Source organism: Xyrauchen texanus, chromosome 38, assembly GCF_025860055.1.
Source record: "Xyrauchen texanus isolate HMW12.3.18 chromosome 38, RBS_HiC_50CHRs, whole genome shotgun sequence".
Lineage (NCBI taxonomy): Eukaryota > Metazoa > Chordata > Actinopteri > Cypriniformes > Catostomidae > Xyrauchen > Xyrauchen texanus.
This window is the reverse complement of record NC_068313.1, coordinates 24,912,703-24,935,068: the sequence shown is the minus strand read 5'-3', so window position 1 is coordinate 24,935,068 and position 22,366 is coordinate 24,912,703. Positions and strand designations below refer to the sequence as shown.

The window sequence follows — 22,366 nt, the reverse complement described above, 5'->3', positions numbered from 1 at the left end:
AAATTACATATATTGGTATTATTTCTGCCATTTGCAAAGCTGCTCTCTTGATATGTTGTTATCTATATCCGCAAATAAATTGTACATGTTGTATTCTATATGCATTAATACAGGAAATCAATACTCCTGTTATGACTATTTAGATTGGTGCAGTGAAATCTTAATTGTAGCAAAACCCAGTTTAGTGAAATTCTCTGGATAAGATTAGGTGCATAAGCAAACATGAATGTTTGTTTAATTTTAGCCGGATCCTGGGGGTCCATGGCAGCCAGAGGCACATTTCTGTTTACCTGAATGTTACCTTGACCCTAACTACACTTGAACTCTGCCAGTGTTTGTGACCCCAGAGTTCAAGAGCTGTACCACAGTGATATGAGAGGCTGTTGCTCAGATAACCTCACTCGGGAAAGTGCAGTTTGGAGAATTGCGGGGCTTTCACAGAAGGATATTTTTCTTCTGGCACCACCACAAAAAAAAAGTTAAAAAAAACAATATATAAATATATTTATACACTGGTGGCCAAAAGTTTGGAATAATGTAGAGATTTTTCTCTTATGGAAATAAATTGGTACTTATATTCACCAAAGTGGTATTAGTAGTTCTGCTGCTAATGTTTTGTTAACTTTGTTAATAAAAGAGTGTTGTTTAGTAACCTGTTTTTGTGTTTTGCTTTGGTACCGAAAATGGTATAGAGTACCGCGAAATGTCACTGGTATTGGTACCGAAATTTTGGTACCGTGACAACACTAGTTTCAGCTAGTATTTATTTTTCATAAATACATTAATATATTATTTATGACTGCACACACTGACCTAACCATGGTAATGAGGAGCATTTCTTTCTGTGTAATATGTGTATAAATATGTAATTAGGCAACAAACGGGATAATAATGGGCCCATGTAAGTAAATATGCTCTTCAATTTTAAAAGGGGGAGAGACAACTCAACAATAAAAATAATGTCACTTGATGTCCTTGTACTGGAAAACCATGAACAAAACTATGCAACATAAAAGGAAATGCAACCCAGGATACATTAAATACAGGTTATGTTTAATCTATGGCAGGTCGACACTTGATTTTTAATGTAAATTCTGTCCTGAAGCAAAACCAGTTGAGAACCACTGAGTTAAAGGTACAGACAGGAGCAGTCTGGCTGTGCTGTAGCGCAAAATTGAAGAACATATTTACTTATATGAGCTCATTATTATCCCGTTTTGCCTAATATTAAATATTTATACACATATTACACAGAAGGAAGGGCTCCTCATTATCATGGTTAGGTGTGTGTGCTAGTCTTTATATTACTTTATATTAATATAATAGTAAAATAATAATAAATTACAGTATTTATGACAAATAAATACTACTGAAACACATCTTGAAACTTTAACTACAGCTGCCACTGTTGATAAAATGAGGTCTAATAGATTCTAACTTTAGATTATTTCATATGAAACTATAACACTGTCAAAATATAACAGTTACTTTTACTGATGTAAAATCCTGAAAAAAATTTGTAAAGGTGATGGTGTGTCTCTTTTTATTTATTTTTTTGCCACATAGCACAGTGTTGCTCTTTTCCTCCTCAGTGCTGTTTGGCATGTCAGGGCTGCTACTGTTGAGAGGTTCGAATTGACAAACACCGTAACACTTTAAACTAGAAAAGTCTGGCTAGAATTGAAATTGGGCACATCAGTTTTGATGTCTGCGCTCCGCAATATCGAGGGAAGCCCAGTTGTTGCACGAGCGTGAGAAGAGCAGATCATTAGCGCGAGCTCGTTACACTCGCAAAAGTGCAGATGAGAAGTCTTTAGCTGTTTGTGAGATTATCATTAAATCTGCCTCGGCAGTCCTAAATATTCGATCACTTTGGAGGCAGCCGAAATATTTTCAGTGGGAGAACCATAGCATTGTTCTTTCCCTGCTGTCCGCGACCCAGTACGAATAGGCCAGTTGAGAAACACTGCTTTAACTCACACTCCCTTATGTCAGACCCTTTCTCCTTGCTTCTCTATGACATTTTCTCTTCTGCATGTTTGTGTGTGATGCAAGTTGACGAGTCTGACAGACAGTCGAGAAGGAAAGGAGATGTGCACGCACGCGCATGTGAGATTCTCCGTCCGGTTGCATTTTTTTTCTCAATTCCGTAGATAAGCAAATGTACATGGTATGACAACTGTCCATTTTCAAACCGTGGTATACCGTGAAATCTACAGTATATGTTAACTGTTAATAATCATAGGACATTAGTTTAAAATGACGTTATTTTTCATTTAGTAGTTAATTTAACATGCTATGCTAACATGCTTTTTTTTTTATCATGTTTATAATTCGGTTTATTATAATTCTGTTAGCTTTCTTATTTTTTCTATTTATTTTCAAAAGGGAGACTTTTTTTTTTACACATACTTAAATAAAATAAATGGTTTCAAGTTTCAATTATTATAAAGTGTTTTCTCAAAAATAAATAAATAAATGAATAAAATAACCCTTCTGTTTTCTCTGATAATAGTAATACCGTATACCGTAAAACCGTGATATTTTCTGAGACGGTTATCATACTGTGAAAATCTCATACCGTTGCAACCCTACATGCAGCTGTTTATTTAATATGTAAGGCTACACAAGTAAATGTTTTAAAACAAAATTAAGCCACCACTGTACAATAACACTTATTTCAGTTTAGTGTCGTAAGCAAAAATGTATTTCTATGCAAAAAATGCAAACACTAATAGATGAGATTATTTCATTACACAAGAAAGTTCATGGCTAAAAGTACATTTCCAATGCACTTCAATATCCAATAGAAAAAATTGGAAGCACCATTCATACATTTTTAAAATATGGTGCAACAGCAATCTTCTTGGGTGTTGAAGAAAGCAAAACTTCAAGGGAAATGTTGATTTGAATATTCAAGAAGGAATTTGGAAAGACCTGTGGAGTCCTGGAAGAAGGTTTTTATGGACGTATGGCACTAAACTGAAAATGAGTGTGAATATATAAACTAATATTTCTAAATGGCAGAATGTTTTAAAAATGATACCATGTCATAGTTATTCAACCCCTATTTCATGTAGCTGTGTCTTAAATATGTAAGGCTACACAAGTAATTGTTTAAACAAAATTAATTAATCACTCTACAATAACACTTATTTAAGTTTAGTGCCTTTTTTTTTTTTTTTTTTAATATGGTGCAACAGCAACCTTCTTGGGTGTGGAAGAAAGCAAAACTTCAAGAGAAATGGAAATGCTGACTTGAATATTCAAGAAGGAATTTGGAAAGACCTGTTGAGTCCTGGAAGATTTTATGGACGTATGACACTAAACTGAAAATTAGTTTTAGACCAATGGGTCAGCAATGTGTCTGGAGTAAGAAAGGCGAGGTAATGACAAGAACGCACCATCCCCACAGTCAAGCATGGAGGTTGGTCAGTCCTATTATGGGGGTCTTTTGCGGCTGCAGGCAATGGCTATCCTGACTATGTGACTGACGCCATTGATTCTTTCAGGTATCAGGCCATTTTGGCAAAAATGTGATTCCTTCAGTTTTCCAACAGTTTGAAGCTCTGTGATCACTGGAATTTGTGGGGGTTGAATAATTTTGTGAAACACTGGGGGGTTGAATAATTTTGATTGCAACTGTGTGTATATGTATGTATAAAATTATATATATATATATATTAATTATTACATTTATTAATTATTTATATACAAAATAATTTTTTGTTTTTGTAATTTCAGAAAGCAACAAACAAACAAAAATGAGTTCTTAATGGTCAATAATAGCTGGAAATGATTATGTAACTCTATGACGGCTATACGTTCAAAAATTCAAAAGAGTAGCAGACAGTGATTTGTTTATAATTTTCAACCTGTTAAACGGTTGCTGCCAATACTATCACAAATCATTCTCACAATTTTGTCAAAATCTATATTAGCTAGCTAGAAATCTTTACCTTGTTATATTTAAATTAGCTACAACTGTGTTGAAAATGTCACAGTCAACCATTTTAAGTTTGCAACATTCTGAAGACATAGTGAGAATGCAGCACAGGTCCAATGGACCCTTTTCACAGAGAGCGATGACGTGTTTCTTGTTTAGAAGTGCTAATCTGGCAAACCTATTTGATTTTTCAGTGTAACATTATACTTTGTGTTATATCAACCTGGCATTAATTTATTATCTTGTTTCCACTGCTGCAGTTTGCATCTTTCTCTCTTCTGACTGCTGTAATCCACCACTCTCCAATTACTTTCTTTTGTGAAAAGGTGTGAAAACGTAATAGTGGAATTTGTTTTCTTTTACTATTGGAGCAAATATGAATGCAAAAATATTTTTGTGGTCTCCCATTGACCCCTATTGAAGTTTATTATGCTGTACTTGACATCCGGTTTCAAATCCAGAATATGTGAGAAAGGTTGGGCAATTGACAGTAACGTTAACTAGCTCAAAAACTCGCTCGCACTGGCACACTTTCTTTCTTGTCAATATAAGCAAAACAAGTATGTCTGTCCACTATCTGCCCTTTTAACTGGTTAGAAATGCACCCTTGGATTAATGTAGTCTTTTGTCGAATGATAGTTGGTTCTCTCTGAAGAAGTATAACCTGCTCTATTCTGTATGTTCAGACCCAGGCTGGAGCAGTATAAACCGAGGGGTTCTGATCTGCGATGAGTGCTGTTCGGTGCACCGGAGCCTGGGCCGACACATTTCCATCGTCAAACACCTACGACACAGTGGCTGGCCTCCCTCTTTACTGCAGGTAACTTAGCAAAGAGCCTCACACTAGGGGTATGCGATATTGGCAAAAAAATTCTAATGAAATCAATTTTTTCTGGGATTTTGTTAATAACGTTAAGTAGATGATATTTTGCATCCTTCAAAAATGTGTTTGTAAAAGTATTTTATTATACTAGTTCGCTCTTGTTAATAGGATATTAATTGTTGCTTACTAATGATTTTAATGGAAACAACTTATTTAAGGAAAATATGGTGACAGCGTTTGTGATGTCTTGCAATCTGTAAAATTATTTATTTTAAAGCCCTTTTGTTGCAGACCAATTCCACTAAAGTTTGCTGAGTGTGTTTTTGTGCTGGTACATTGGCTGGTCGTGGACAGCTGACTCCTGAAGCTTTTCATGTTTTTCATATTCTGTGTGGTGGTTAGTTTGCAGATGGCGACAGATTTTCTGGCTGTCTTTAACGGCAACCGATTTCTAACATAGTTTGCAGATTGCCGTCTTTTGAGCAACATCCATCTTTTCAAAGGCAAACCACCTCCATGCGATTGAGGACGACCTACATCTAGCAATTAAATCTAACGACGTAGATTGTGAGGTTGATGGTGTATGTATTGTGTCTCCTGGCACTGTTTGTTCACTAATTTTGAACTTCAGTCATGTATTTTTAGGCAGTTATGCTAGCTTAACTTGTGGTGCGGTGACCATGTACGCCTGTACTAGCACACTGCATTCTAATAGGCTAAATCACGCAGTGAAAACGTGCACTCTTAATGCGCACATGCAGTAGTCTGTCCTACTAGGCTACATCATGCAGTGAATGTGTGGACTCAAGGTGTTTTTGATTGGTTTTTGCAAAGTGAGTGGCATACTCGATAATGTCAGCTCCCACATCGTTAAAACAACAATTAAGATATTACTGTAGATGATACATATCGTACACCCCAACCTCACGCACACATCTTTGCTGCGTGCCTCAGGATCATGGGCTAACAAATTTGTGTGTCTCAGATGGTGCAGACCCTGGCCAGTAATGGCGCTAACTCAATCTGGGAACACTCCCTGCTGGATCCAGCACAGGTTCAGAGTGGGCGCAGGAAACCAAACCCACAAGATAAAGTCCAGTAAGTCTCATCAATCATTTATTCATCATATAGCATTATGTAATGAAAGACTGGTTGTATAAATGTGTAATATGTGTCTATGTAGTATGCAATTGATATTGTACTGGAGGAGCTCTGTGAAATGGCAAAACAGAGGCCTACGCTGCATAAATACCGGTACATTTAAAAAATGATAGTTATTTTTTCCCAAAACACTGTCCACCAGTGTTAATGTTCACAGCTAATTTTGGTTAAATTTTAGTCAGTCTTTTGACTAAAATGCCATTTAGTTTGGCATATTTTTGTCATCTGAATTGTTTTAGTCTACTAAATATCATTACATTTTAGTCTATTATATCTACGGTGGATTTAGTCGACTAAAGTCTATTGGGTTTAGTTGAAGTGTATTTACATGCATTCTTGAAGGATTTCTCTAGAATTTGCAAACTCATACTCCTGGAGGAAACATCTATTAACCTGTTATTATGAATGTTATTAAGGTTTGAACATGCAATACAGACACAGATTTAACTGTTGTGATGTATAACATGTCTTTATCTTAAAATTAAATAAAACCAAGTCTCAAAAAGAAACGAATATGGCCTTGCTTTTTTTTTTTTTTTTTTTTTTTTTACAAAAGACCAGTAATTAGATTTGCATTGCATATAACAACTTGTATATGACATTCTTCATTCTTTCAAGCAGAAGTGCAACTGTATTGGCTATAATGCCATTGCACCGATTACCTGATTATAGAAAATTCAACAGTCCTCTGTTGCAAGTAACACAACACAAGTGAAATAAAATGTTTTTACAGCTACCTCAGGCAATGTAACATTTCTACTTCTCAGACTAATGAAAGGGAATATTGTAAAGGCAGCAATGGCATTAGTGCATAAAAGCGTAAATCAAGAACAATAACATGGTGAAACAGCATAACAAAATACTCGTGGGTTGTGCTTATTTCTGTATGAAGAACTAAAAATAATTCACTGTTCACTGTTAATTATTTAAACAATTCTAATTCTCAAATATACTCTCAAAGAACAGTTGCATAGGCTATAATGCCATCAGTGATTGCAACCTGAGTCAGAAGAAAAACAAATATCCCGTCTCCAAATATTGAAAACATATGTCTCAAAGGCTGTCAATAACTACAATGCCATTAATGTGTCAAACTAAAAATCAACTCCTCTCTCTCAACATTGACAATAGCATCACATTAAACAAAAAAACACACCAGTAACTTACAATGAGATTGTGCATGTTGTTGCTATAGGAAGTGCTGTCAATGGCAGTGACTACAACAGTTCTATTGGGTTTGATTAATTTTAAGGAAAGCACTTTGTGCCAATGTGACCCTTGCTCTATTGCACCGGCCTCTAGTGAGGTCACCTGTGACCCTCTTTGCAAAGGCTTGAGATGCTGGCATAGACAACAGGTCTAAAGAAAAAGGTTTTAACTTGGGCTGCCACAGTATACGGTGGTACCGGTTTTACTCTGTATAAGGGACAACACCAGTGTGAAAGTTTATACAGGTGTGGGAAAAATTATTAATGGAACTTCCAATATCAATACAATAGCCTAACAAATAGAATAGCCTTAAATAAAGGATAGTTGCCTGATGAAGAGTTTACAACCCATAATAAATGAACCTAAATAATGCATTGAAAGCCTGATGTTCTTTAATAACGTATCAAATTTCACAGGCAGCAAAGTACGCGCACTGACAGAAGACTATCTGGCCGCCTGTGTGTGTGTATGTATGTATGTATGTATGTATATATATATGTATATATATATATATATACACATACACTGGTGGCCAAAAGTTTGGAATAATGTACAGATTCTGATTCTAAAAGAAATTGGTACTTAAATTCACCAAAGTGGCATTCAACTGATCACGAAGTATAGTCAGGACATTATTACTGATGTAAAAACAGCACCATCACTATTTGAAAAAAGTACTTTTTTTATCAAATCTAGACAGGCCCCATTTCCAGCAGCCATCTTTCCAACAACTTATTCTTGAGTAATCATGCTAAATTGCTAATTTGGTACTAGAAAATAATTTGCCATTTATATCAAATACAGTTGAAAACTACTTTGTTCGTTAAATGAAGCTTAACATTGTCTTTGTGTTTGTTTTTAAGTTGCCACATTACGCAATAGACTATCATTTGTTAAGGTCAATATTAGGTCACAAATGTCAATAAAGAAACCACTTTCTCTAGAAACTCGTCAGTCAGTCATTGTTTTGAGGAATGAAGGCTATGCAATGCTTTAAATTGCCACAAAACGGATGATTTCATACAAAGGTGTACACTACAGTCTTTAAGACAAAGGACAACTGGCTCTAACAAGAAAAAGATGTAGAAGACCACTATTTGACAATACTTTATATATCATATAAATATTATACTATTATAATACTATATAATACTATTAATAATATAATATTATATACATTATATTCTTTAATTGACAATATCTCAATTCCAGTTGGTCAGAAGTTTAGCTATTGTAGTCAATTGGAGGTGTACCTGCGGATGTATTTTAAGGCCTTGCTTCAAACTCAGAGCCTCTTTGCTTGACATCATGGGAAAATCAAACGAAATCAGTAGAAGACCTCAGAAAAAATATTGTGGAATGGGGCAAAATTCCAGCAACCTATTGTGAGAAGCTTGTGAAAGACTACCCATAATGTTTGACCCAAGTTAAACTATTTTAAGGCAATGGTACCAAATACTAACAAAGTGAATGTAAACTTCTGACCCACTGGGAATGTGATGAAAGTAATAAAAGCTGAAGTAAATAATTGTCTCTACTATTATTCTGACATTTCACATTCTTAAAATAAAGTAGTGATCCTAAATGACCTAAGACAGGGAATGTTTTCTACGATTAAATGACAAAAATTGTGAAAAACTGTTTAAATGGATTTGGCTAAGGTGTATGTAAACTTCTGACTTCAGCTGTATATGAAATAAACCCCAGTATAAGAATATTATTCTCTTCAACATGATCATGTCATGCAGGTCCTCTGTGTCGTTCTAGACTGGGTTTTTGCTGATTGGTGAAGATGCTCTATTATGCCTTCCATGTCAAACCCCTTTGACTATCAAACACATCCCAATGAACTGTAACACCTTTGAAACTATCAGACAATTATTTTATTCAGAAACATAATTAATGGAAACAGAAAGGTATCACCTTGAACTTATTTTAGAATTTGTATCTTGTATTAATCTCAAATGTCTTATATAGCTTTGTAAATTGTATATATTTATTGTTTGCCATGTGAATAGCCATGTTGCTGACATGGCGTTAAAAGTTAATAAAAAAACAAATCCACTGAGATCAACAGGTATTTTATTTTGTGGACTGTTTGTATCTCTTGATTTAAATCGCTCATGTCTCTTACATAAACGAGGGTCAGCTAATTGTAATTACAATTTGACTCTTGAATTGTTCGAATTTGAAACCGTGTATCATGTTGCTGTTTCTAATAAATTTACTTGCCAACTTATTCACTAAAACATTGTATTTCTTGCATGTCATGAGGCCATAACAACTAAATTAAATTAACAACCGTGACTGTAAAGCCCAAAGGATACTTCAGTTTCGACACCAACGTATAGTGTTTGCTTACAGTCGAATGCTCACCTTTCAAAGTATACTTTTGTCTGTGCACGCATACACAGGCAGTTGGCACTTGCACGCTACGACTGCTATGAGATACTGAACTATTTCTCTTTATCTTCTGACCTTCTCACATATGCTCTCTTGCCATGCACATCCATGTTGTTGTTTTTACCTTCATCTCCTGTTGTTTAGTAAGAATTACGCTTTTTTTTTAAAGCAATGACTCAACTGTGAGTGTTGCCACCTTGTGGCAAAATAATTCCTGGTGCATACACATACTGCGTATACAGCGTATGCACGGTTACAAAAATCAGGCTGCATCCGTTTAGTGCTTGAGCAATCTGCTAATGACAAAATTTGCATCACGCATCCTGTGTGGAGACGCCTAGCGTTCGCGTCTAATCAAAGTATAATTTGGGCTTAAAGTGATAGTTCACCCAAAAATGAAAAATCTCTCATTATTTACTATTTAGGTGTGTGGTTTTCTTTCTTCACCAGAACAAATTTGAAGAAAAATATCTCGGCTCACTAGGTCCTTAAAATGCAAGTGGAGGGTTCCAATTTTTGAAGCTCCAAAAATCACATACAGTCAGCGTAATCGTCATCCATAGACCTCCAGCTTTCTAAAGTGACACGATCGCTTTTGATTCGAAAATATATATATATATATATTAAACTCTAAATCATGCTTCCGGTCAGAAGCGGTATGTGCATGTGATGTAATCGCATTGGCACTGACGCACCTGAGTCACAGCCAGAAGAGCAGCACTGTTTCAAGTGAGTAGGAGGAACGCTGTAGAGAAGCTTAGTTGGTTTTGGTTTAGATATGTAAGCGTAGAGTAGTTCTAACAGGAAGACTGCTGTACATCATCGCAGCATTACATGTGATCCTAACCAATCACATGTAAGCCATTGCTTTATAAGTCTGCTCACAATCTATCACATTGCTGTTTCAGTGTGCTAACACGGCAACTTCCACCTCCCGTTGAGTCCTGTCCTGCACGGGGGTAGGCTCCTCGCCCCTGCCTCCTATCTCCGGTAGTATATGACAGTTTAGAGTACAACAACTTCGAACCGTCAGACAGGGCTTATGCCAAAGAAAGACATTGTATATACATCAAATAAACGTCATCTTAAATTTCACTCAAGTTGGTTTCTTTACTCACAATGGTGCATTTGTGTGTTTATACTGGATGTCTCAACTGAGAGGAGAACGTGAGATTACATCTGTATCATGGCAATGGTAATACGTCACACGAGAGACCGCGTGATCTCCACCCTCTCGTGAAGCGATGATTTAGAGTTAAAGTACTTAAATGTTGATCTTTTTCACACCAAAAGCGATCGTATTGCTTTAGAAGACATAAAGAGTCATATCGATGTTGTTTATGCTGACTGTCTGTGATTTTTGGAGCTCTAAAAATAGGATCACCATCAACTTGCATTTTAATGACCAACTGAGCTGAGATATTTTTCTAATTTTCTTTAAATGTAATCTGGGGAAGAAAGAAAGTCAAACACACCTGGGATATCATGAGAGTGAGTAAATAATGAGAGAATTTTCATTTTTGGGTGGACAATCCCTTAAACGATGCAGGATTATTGAACAGGCATCCCATTTCATATTGAATCACTGATTTGACATTACTCTCAGTGGTCTTCGTATCTGTTACCTGCAGCCCCACTAAGTCTGAGTTCATTCGCGGCAAGTACCAGATGTTAGCCTTCGTCCACAAGCTGCCCTGCCGTGACGATGATGGGGTCACCACCAAGGACCTCAGCAAGGTGAGATCGCCCCAAGACATCTGATCACTCTTTCTATCTCTGCCTCTCTCTCGTTTCATCTTTCCTCTTCGGGTTGTCTCTGCTCCCCACTGCCTGTGCCCTTGCAGGAGGGACCTTAAAATGACATCCTGCTAGTGAATAAATGCAACTTGCCTCAGTGTTATTGAATGGCCCCAATGAGAAGATTCACAGGAGGTCTTCTCTCTCTCTCTCTCTCTCTCTCTCTCTCTCTCTCTCTCTCTCTCTACACACATGCACACACTCACACACTCACTTGCTCTCCTGTTCTTGCCTGCAGCAACTGCACTCAAGTGTACGGACAGGAAGTCTGGAGACGTGTTTACGACTGCTGTCTCTGGGGGCACAAGCCAACTTCTTTCACCCGGTGAGATCTATCGTTTCGCACAAGTCCATCTTCGTTTTGTCAGGTGTACTACATCATAACTAAAAACGTATTAATAATCTACATGTATAATACACATAATCTTCCCTCTGCAGGAAAAGGGCACAACCCCTCTGCATGTGGCCGCCAAGGCAGGGCAGGTTTTGCAGGCTGAACTGCTGGTGGTGTATGGGGCAGATCCGGGAGCTCCAGATATCAATGGCCGCACACCCATTGACTATGCTCGGTAACACACACACCCACGTTTAACTAAGGACGTATCATACCCTTGTATTTTAAATTTTTTTGTTGTATAAATGTTAGAATAATTACTGCAGACTAACCCTGAACCTAATCCTACCTTTAAATTAAATCTTGTTAAAATACATTTATGAATCATTGTTACATTTGAAGACATCCAAGGGTGTTCCAAAAGGGACTTTTTTCACATTTAGCAAACTTATGGGGACAGTTTTGTCCACAGAGTATAGCTAAGTAAACACACATATGCAATGTTATTAGATGCTCTGCGGTCCTGATAGTCTCACACTTGACTGCCAGCTATCATGTAGTTCACAAATCCCCTCATAGCATAAGAGATGAGAGGTATTCATTCATGGTTTAAAATTTTAGAGTGAACTACAGTCTTTGGTTTCATGTGTGAATGTGCCCTTGCAGGCAAGCAGGACACGTGGAGCTCTCTGAGCGTTTGGTGGAGTGTCAGTATGAGCTCACAGACAGATTGGCCTTCTACCTGTGTGGCAGACGGCCAGGTGAGCTCACAGCTTTATAGCCATGGTACAGCAGACAGATGTGATCCGAGATCAGGATAAAAACGGCAACATTGTCTGTCTTTTATGTCTGTTTTTGCAGATCACAAAAACGGACATTATATCATCCCTCAGATGGCCGACAGGTACATTGTGTGTATGTGAGGGTGTTTTGGTATGTCTGATTCATAATAATAATGTGTTTAAATAAATAATGGCTTTAGAGCTGTATTTATTACCTGCCCTTTTGGATGCTGTGCATGTTATAAGTCTTTTCTTCAGTGCTGCCCATACAGGGTAGACACAGTGTACTAAGATCAGTTGGCAGCAGGTTTATTTGAGCATGCTTGCCAGCAGGTTGTGCCACGTGGTCAGTCAGATTTCGTTAGGGCAAAGAGTGCCCACAGTCTCTATAGAGCCAAATGCCTCAAATGCACCACAGCTTAATGAAACCCATCTGATAGTCTTAACTGACCTGCCCAAATGGACTGTTGATATGGGGGTCTATCCCTTTTCTTTCTCTCTACCTGTCTGTCTTCTGCTCACTTTTCGGTCTCGCTCACTCGTTCTCTGTTTTCTCCATCTTGCTGCGCTTTTGGAGGCAGAGCTCGCCCTAAGTGCCCGACGCAGAGGTATCTCTCTCTCTTCTCATCCCCCTCTCCATAAACCCTGCTGTCTATCTTTCTCACATGGCCTTTATCTGGGTGTGGGTGTCTGGAAGATGATGGAGGATGAAGGATTTGGAAAACACAGCCAAAATCTGATCTGAATTAAAAGTCTTTTTCTTTCTACATGAAAACAATATTGACCCTATTTACTTACATAGTACATGTTCCTGATCTAAAGGAACATGATTAATCTGTACATGTTATTTCAAACAAGTCTTGGTCAGGGATGGATTACGGACCAGGGGCTTTAAGGCTGCGCAATCTAGTTTGGTGAACCAAAGCGGTCTTGCTAGTAAATTGTGTTCTCCTGCCCTTTTTCATCTTTTTTGGCTCCCACACCTTACGTCATACTTCATTTATCCACCTACCCATTTCCACTTCTCTCCTTTCTTCTCTCCTCATCTTTCTCTGTCCGCATGTCTCCGGCATCCTTTTACTCCTTTGTGTCTTTGTCTCTGCGTAGCCTGGACCTCTCTGAACTGGCCAAGGCAGCCAAGAAGAAGCTTCAAGCGGTGAGTGATGCAGGTTGATGGACTGCTCAAGAGAATTACGGACAACATCACGTTACACTGTGTCTTAACCAGGGATGCCACTGTACAACAACAAGTGATACAACATATCAATTCAGAGTTTTTGTTGTAACCATGAGACAAGGCATTTTGTCTGCCGCTTGGCTTCTATCTTGATATTTTCTGTAATGATTTCAAGCCCTGCATCATTTAGTTGTATATTAATCAATAAATATGCACTGATTTGCTGTGAATGTCATGTTAGGCAGCATTTTCACTTTCGGAGTGGACCGACAAATTGCTTGTCATTGGATATTGTCATGCCTTGTTAAAACACATTGTTAAGCCTTGTTTAAACTTTCGACTGGCACTGCAACATGCCCTGTGCATGCAGGTCTCAGCGGCCCAAGGCATTTATACTTGATGCATGCTGCAGTTGCACTCTTCTCCAAATGACAGATGCCAGTTCAGAGAAAATATGATCTAATCCAGCAAGAAACCGCAATGTAGAAGTGCATTGCTGAACTTTACATTTACCTAGCCAGGTATGATAATAATAATTCACGTTCGCTGGTCATATGCAAGAGGTGATCAAAGCAAAAGCACATTAGAACCAGTTGTAAGCAATTTAAACTGTCTTTCTGTGGCTAAACTCAAGCACTTAAGTTTACAGATAAGACATTAATGTTATATATTTTAGAGCCTAGTCAATATGATGACTTTTACATTTAAAATAATTCTGTGAACTCCAGTTTCACTTAAACACATTTTAAAGGTGAACTCAGTAACTTTTTTTGCTTGTCATCTTAAACGTACAGTGACAACTAGCGCCGTGGATCTTTGTCATTGGTGCCATTGTAAAAATTCACTATCACAGTCAGCCATGAATAATGTAATCGAAGAATGAACGTTTCCAATAACAGGGTGGTTTTTGAGATTTAGCGAGTAATATTTGGCTGGTCATGTGATTCTAACATGGCTGCCCCCATGAGTGGACCCTCTCCATGTAGAACAAAACAGCTTTTATAAGGTTGCTGATATGACTAGGGTATCAATCTCATGTGAGTGGTAATTATTTTATTCATATGTTTTAAAATGACTATTAATTTCTCTAGGATTATACATTTTTTTAATGAGTAAAAAATTGCTAAGTGTGCCTTTTTAATAAATATGCTTTTACACAGTATAAAATGAACAAGAGCTGTTCTATTATATTTTTATTAAAAACCAAACTTCTTTGAATGTTCTAAGATCTATTTTTTTTTCATGGTACAAACGGTTATGCACAAATAGGCTTACTTGTCTTTCAAAAGAAGAACAATTGAGGATATAAGTAATAAGAATTGAGGTAATAAGTTTTACGCTAGTTGTAGTTTTATGCTGGCTCAAAAGTGCAGGCACGATCTGTCCTGCCACTTTCCTTGAATTTGTCCAATGGCATGTGCACGTTCACGCAAAACAGATCCTTGCAAAGGCTAGGTGACAGCTGTAATGATGTCACTTTCTTCATGCAAACCCTCTAAACATGTAGATGCATCAAGTATTAGCCAGGTTTTAGCCTATTTCCTCAACAGATTTGAGAAGAGTTATCATAAAATCTTCAAATGCTTAAAATTCAGTTGATACATTTCGTAGAAGCTTTGAATGTTTGAAGAAATTCCCTTAGCCTGCATATTATACATATTTATTGTCTTGTATTACTTTGGTTTGTCTGCTCCCTGATGTCTTCCTGATGTTTGTGGATGTCTTCCTTTTGTGTGCATTGTTTTAGCTGTGCTCTGCGATTTGTGTATGGTTTTTCCCTTGATTTCAAATTGAATGCCACATACTGATGTGTGTGTATGTGTATGTGTGGAAACAGTTAAATAACCGCTTGTTCGAGGAGCTGGCCATGGATGTGTACGATGAAGTGGACCGTAGAGAGAATGATGCAGGTAATAAAACGCTCTTCTCCCATCTGTTTCTTATCCTCTTTTCTATCCTTCCAAAGCTCCCTGTCCCTGCCTCTCACTGGCTTACGCTTTCCCTAATGTAGCTGTGGAATGGTCTGGATGCGTGGGGACCATCGTAGCGTTTCTCTGGAGACGCTGTGTTTAGTGTTGTATAAACACTGACTATAGAAGGACTTAAGCAATGCAGTTAGCCTATAGAGAAGGGAAGGAGAGGAGAGATGCTTAAAGGAGGGTGAAAAGGAGCGAGAGCGAGGGAGTGCCGCAGGAATTCTCTCCTCTCTCTCTTTGCTCCCTCGTTCCTGATTGTAGAGGCAGACTGAGACTCTGTTGGTAAGCAGGGCCGGGTGCAAGGCAGGGGGCGGCATGCATACACAGAAACACACACACAAAATGCAGGGGAGGGGCAGATTCGTACTATTTGAAAACATATTCCAGCTATAGTGCTCTCTAAAAGCTGAACAAGGGTGTACCTAAAGGCTCAAGTTTTTATTTGTGTGTAGTTTTCTGTGCAAAGTCATTTTTATAATGTTTGCATTCTGAGATTACTTATTTCAGTCGGAAATATCTCCCCATATCTCTCATTTTCTGTTTCTCTCAGTGTGGCTGACAACTCAAAACCACAGTACACTCGTGACAGAAAGGAGTGCTGTCCCCTTCTTACCCGTTAACCCTGAATACTCAGCAACACGTAACCAGGTAATACACACATACAGCATTTTATTTTTGAACTGCCAATGTTGACATTGCTCTGTCAGTCAGCCTGAAAATGGGCCCAGATGTGAGTGATCGGCCCATACAGAAGGGAACATCAAGAACAGAGTAGCTACAATGTTCCCAAATCTAGAGAACTGTATACCTAGACTGCATTTTAAAGCATAGGCACGCTCTTCACGCAAAGGCTATTCCAAAATAAGACAGCGTATTTATGCTGCATTCTAAAAATTGTTGTAAACAGTGTTTCTGCCAAATTGTAAGGCAGCATACTTTGTAGAAAAGGCAATCCCGAGCTTAGTTTAAAAGTTCATCAAATATGGTGGATTAAGTGAAAGAAGTTTTGACTATTCAAATATTTTTTATTGATACTTGAAAAATGTGTTCTATTTCATTAAAGTGATATATTGTTTCGGTAAAATTTCTGTGTGCTATGAATTGTATGCTTATTAGAGTATATGCTTACTAATGAGTACATTAACACAGTAAGGATGCCTTGGAAGGCAGCTGCATGTGTAGGCAGTTGACAGAAAGACAGCTCACTAGGTTTTAGAATGGAGCTAGAGTTTGCAGATGGGAAATGAGAAAGTGCAAAGGAGAGATTAAATTGGGCTGCGGCAAAGAAAGGGATGCAAGCAAAGGACTAAAAATAGAGTTTGTGGCTGTGCAAAGGACTGAGGCTCAGGTCTGGCTAGCAAACTAACGAATAGAGTGAAAAAAGACTGAAAGATGTTTTCCAGCTGCGTTACCACGGCAGATGCACAATGACTCCCTTCCCCTCAGCATTTCCACTGGCATCCTCACATGACCCTCATCATCACTCTCTCTACCACTGCTTTAAGTAGTGCTTTTATGCAGCAAGAACACTAAGTGCCTTTACTTGGGGCACATTTCCTGCGGGCTGATTGGCCAGGCTGAGAATTTCTTGTTTGTGCATATAAATTATGTTTTGAGAAATGGAATGAGAGGAATGATTGAGAAGAAATATCGAACTCTTCACTATTTTGCGGTAACAAAATTTGTGACATTTCACACAAAAAACATTAAATATTTGGAATATTCTTATCATGCTGGGATAACATGGGGTCATCGGGTTTTGCATAAACTTGTGGAGTCCATGACAGTTGAAGTGTATACTGTCATTTAAAGTAAAAGGGGGCCATGCCAAATACAGAGAAATGCTGAAAATCATGAAAATATTTTAATCAATTAAACTTTGCTCTCAAAATGTTATGCTGATAATGTAATTTTTAATGAAAATTATTTTATATAAAATTGGAAAAGAATGCAAAATGGAAGCATTTTCACTGATGTTTTCACTTCATGTATGTAAAAAAGAAAAAAAAAATATATATATATATATATATATATATATATATATATATAAAATATATTTTATATAAAGGTCAGTTTAAGTGATAGTTCATCCAAAAATGAAAATTATCTCATAATTTACTCACTCCTCTGGCATCCCAGATGTGTATGACTTTCTTTTTTCTGCAGAATACAAATGAAGATTTTTTGAAGAATATTTCAGCTGTGTAGGTCCTCACAATGCAAGTAAATGGGTGCCAAAATTTTGATCCACATAAATGGAGCATAAAAGTAATCCATATACCTCCAGTGGTTAATTCCATGTGTTCAGACACAACATGATATGTTTGGATGAGAAACAGATCAATTTTTGTCATTTTTTTTAATCATAGATTCACTCCCTGCCCAGTAGGGGGTGATATGCATCAAGAATGTGAATCACCAAAAACAGAAGAAGAATGTAAAGGTGAAAGTGAAGTGGATATTGACTGAGCAGGAAGGAGAATTTATTGTGATTTTCTCACCCACACCTATTATATCGCTTCAGATGACAATTCATCTGGAGTACTTTTATGTTGCCCTTATGTGGATTTTGGAGCTTCAACATTTTGACACTCATTTACTTGCATTGTATGGACCTACAGAGCTAAGATATTCTTCTAAAAATCTTAATTTGTGTTCAGCAGATGAAAGAAAGTCATACACATCTGGGATGACATGAAGAGTGAGTAAATTATGAGATAATTTTCATTTTTGGATGAACTAACCCTTTAAAACTTGATTTTTCATCATCTCTTTATTTTCAAGTTTATGAAATGTACCTTACAATCAAGAACACCCGAAGTAAGTCTGTTGTTTTGTGTGTAGGGGCGACAAAAATTGGCTCGTTTTAATGCACGAGAATTCGCCACCCTCATTATCGACATCCTCAGTGACGCCAAGAGACGACAGCACGGAAAAGGCTTGACAAGCCCCACAGGTGAGACGCCCACACTACACCGCTCATAAACTCGAGAACATTTAATAATACAGCTTCAATAAAGAGCAGAATATGAATAGATGTAACTGAGCCAGTGCAGTTTCGACCCTCTGAATGTTTCTCCAGATTGAATGTTATATTTTTTGTTTGTTTGTTTTACAGACCCTCTGGATCTGAGCCAGGCAGATGATGACCAACACGATTATGACAGCGTAGCGTCTGATGAGGACACTGACAGCGAGCTGACCACACAGAATAACAACAACACCCAACGAAACAACAGGGCCAAGGTGAGGCCAACAAAACCCATACTCTGGCATTTCTCATAATACAGAAATACAGAACTCCACCTAAATCTAGAGTAGTGGTAAATGTATTATTATTATTTCATAAGTGGGAAGGATTTATGACTTCTCACTCATTTGTCCAAACAGTCTCCATCATTCTATTTGATGAAGCTATTAGGATGAGTGGAGAAATGTCCATACGACAAACATTAAAGGAATAGTTCACCCAAATATTTAAATAGTTATAATCTACTCACTCTCATGCTGTTCCAAACCCATATGCCTTACACAACTGTGGAACACAAAAGGAGATGTTAGGCTAAATTTTCCATCTCAGTTACCATTTACTGTCATTGCAGCTTTTTTGTATAATATAAGCGAGGTACAGAAGCTAGTGTTAACATGTCCCAGCATGCACTGCTGGAAGAGCAGCAGCCCTGCCTCATACTTGCAGAATGACATCATCCCCTGTTCAAGGCTGTGATCAGTGAGGCTATTGTTCTGCAGCTGAAGACAGGAAGCTGAGTGTGAGCATGCACATTCAACAGACAGGAAGTTTCATGGCTGAGTGTGGGAGAGCAGAAATGAACCCTCATATTCTTTGCTGTCTGACTGAAATACCAGCTCCAGTAGCACTATAATGTTTTCATAGATATTTCAAATTGTTTAATTATTCATTTTGATTTCAAAACAGTTGACACACTTGAAATGTTTTTTAACAAAGTCAGTTTAGAATAGGTTTTAGAGTTTTATTGAAAATAGATCCTACAAATGTATTTTTTGGTTTGTTTTACCTGCTTTTATATTTTAACCTTTGCTATGAAAATAGCCATAGAATCTGGCATGACGTTACAGATATACAAACATGTATAATGCTTTATAATGGCTTTAATTAGGAATTAGGTCATTAAGCACTATATAAATGTTTGTTAGGCGCTCATATACATTCAAAACAGAAAATTTATCAATCAGTGATTTGTGAAATTTGTATGTCTGTTTAATGATCCTTTTAGCATTATGTAATGCAGTACTAATTACTGGTGCATGTTAAATCGCACATCACGATTTAATACCCATGTATTAAACTTTGACATCTAAAGCTGGCGTGATACCAGCAAACTAAATACTCTATTTTGGCTGAGGGTGTCACACTTAGTGTGTTTTGCTGAGATTTCGCTCTCTTCAGTTGATGCTATGACACTTGCGAATTAAGAATGGTGGAGGGGTGACAAACATATAGACACACCGGAACTCTCCATCAATCTGATTCTCTTTCACGTGGAGATCACCAAAATAACAACAGGAGCATAAACAAGTGTATAAGAGTGATTTAGGTAACTTTACCTTGTGAATGTATGTGACTTTGCATTTATCCCTTGGAGGCTTGCCATTAGAATGCATGTCCATGAAGCTTTCAGTGAGTTAAGAACTTATGCTCAATTAAAACTGACTGTTGTGGCTATACTTTCTGATTTTATTAGTCATTTTATACTATAGAGGAAAAAGCAGGGGGGAAAAAATGCTTAGTGACAGAATCACTTGATTACAATCAGCGTTTAAAAAAACAAAAAAAACATTTATCCCCATTTCTCTCAATTTGGAATGCCCAATTCCCACTACTTAGTAGGTCCTCATGGTGGTGCGATTACAAGTCTCAGTTGCCTCCACTTCTTTGACCATCAATCCAACCATCTTTATGTGGCTTGCAGTGCATAACACCGTGGAGACTCGCAGCACGTGGAGGTTCATGCTACTCTCTGCGATCCATGCACAAATTACTACGTGCCCCATTGAGAGCGAGAACCCCTAATTGTGACCATGAGGAGGTTACCCCATGTGACTCTACCCTCCCTAGCCAATGGGCCAATTTGGTTTATAAGGAGACCTGGCTGGAGTCATTCAGCATGCCCTAGATTTTAATTTGCGACTCCAGGGGTGGTAGTCAGCGTCAATACTCGCTGAGCTACCCAGGCCCCCACAATCAGCGTTTTTTGTTTTGGTTTTTTCTCCCCTTTTCTCCCTTATTTGGAATGCCCAATCCCCAATGTGCTCTAAATCCTTGTGGTGGCATAGTGACTTGGCTCATTCCGGGTGGCGGAGACAAATCTCAGTTGCCTCCTCGTCTGAGACGTCAATCCGTTCAACTTATCACTTGGCTTGTTGAGCGGAGAAATGCCGCATGTGTGGGCTTCACACTGTTTCTTACAGCATCCAAGCACATCTCAAACCATATTATAGCGACCACGAGGAGGTTACCCCATGTGACTCTACCCTCCTTAGCAACAGGTCCAATTTGGTTGATTAGGAGACCTGGCTGCAATCAGCATTTTTGATGATGTGTAGCTGAGTGGAAAGCAAATATAGAGAACAGCTTGACGTCTTGCCAGTTCTTCAGTAAAAGAAACAGCTAATTGGTCATTTGGACTTCGGTGCGATATTTCTCCCTGGTGCAGCTGAAATTTTATCTAAGCACAAAAGCAAAATTTCGAGCAGAATTTTCCATTATTTTAGTGAATTAGTTGTATTAACTTGAGCTGCAGATGTTTGTGCTTTGCATAAGTGTCCCTGCATGTTGATATCAGACACACTGAAGAAGATCCAGGAAGTTGTCATGTTTGTGTATATGTCCATTTTTTTTATTTCAATCTGACATTTTTTTTTCCTTTTAAAGCTGCACGTACCCGACAAAGTTTAAAATCTTGTTTTAGCGCAGCCACTTATTGACAAGTGAGGGGAGGCGCTTTGCTGCTGCCAGAACGCATACAGGAAGGATTAACGTTTACACATAAAATGCGATGCCGTCATATGTATTTTTGACGACATTTGTATGTGGTTTTTGTAATCCGATTGTGGTGTAAACGAGGTCTTGAAGTGAACCACAATCCAAGAGCCAGCTCAGGAGGCAGAAATATTTGTTCTTTTCATATTGGATCCTTTTTTTCCCGTTGCTGGAACTATTAACTCAGCAGGGAGTCCTGATGGTCAAGTGATTAACGACCTCCTGATGCAGACACTAATGTCCTTTTTGACAAATTGTGTTACCTGTTGACTAAAGGTGTGCTACTACTGTCATTATGATTTTTGTCTGACAGATGACAAAATGAGCAAAAATATCCTTATATTGAAGGATTGACCCAAGCCATCTCAAGAGACCATGGTATGGTCTAAGGCCAAATACACACTGCAGCTAAATTCGGTTGTCCGTTCACCTTTTTAGTGCTTAATCCTATTCTGTACAAACACAGTTCTGAAAAATTCAGGTAGTTACAACCGCATTTTCAAAAATTCCACGCAGTGTGTACGGAACCGAACTGAACAACTAGTTGTTAATGATGTCATTAATGGCACATGTGGGATGTGTCCATCTTCTGGTGTAAATCACACAGAGTTATGTGTCTTCATCCATTCATATATTCCAATCTGTTTCTCTCATCAGTCCTGCAGTCTCAGGGTAGCCTGTACATTACAGTTCAGAGTGCACGTGCACACTGTTTAACAACAGGCGCTTAGACTTG

At 37.9% G+C, this 22,366-nt stretch overlaps 1 protein-coding gene across 3 annotated transcripts in view; it reads left to right on the top strand.

Moving 5' to 3' along the window:
- Positions 1-22,366, top strand: part of LOC127631754 (ARF GTPase-activating protein GIT1-like) — a 35,862-nt gene that overhangs the window by 3,816 nt on the left and 9,680 nt on the right. For 2 of the 3 annotated variants that reach the window (XM_052110062.1, XM_052110060.1), the window contains exons 2-14: positions 4,633-4,766; positions 5,755-5,867; positions 11,174-11,279; positions 11,578-11,664; positions 11,778-11,908; positions 12,340-12,434; positions 12,535-12,577; positions 13,037-13,063; positions 13,563-13,611; positions 15,470-15,542; positions 16,159-16,256; positions 18,453-18,564; positions 18,727-18,854. In XM_052110062.1, the coding sequence (XP_051966022.1) occupies positions 4,633-4,766; positions 5,755-5,867; positions 11,174-11,279; positions 11,578-11,664; positions 11,778-11,908; positions 12,340-12,434; positions 12,535-12,577; positions 13,037-13,063; positions 13,563-13,611; positions 15,470-15,542; positions 16,159-16,256; positions 18,453-18,564; positions 18,727-18,854 (1,196 nt within the window). The remainder of the gene's footprint in view (positions 1-4,632; positions 4,767-5,754; positions 5,868-11,173; positions 11,280-11,577; positions 11,665-11,777; positions 11,909-12,339; positions 12,435-12,534; positions 12,578-13,036; positions 13,064-13,562; positions 13,612-15,469; positions 15,543-16,158; positions 16,257-18,452; positions 18,565-18,726; positions 18,855-22,366) is intronic. The other variant, XM_052110061.1, reaches the window with a different exon arrangement.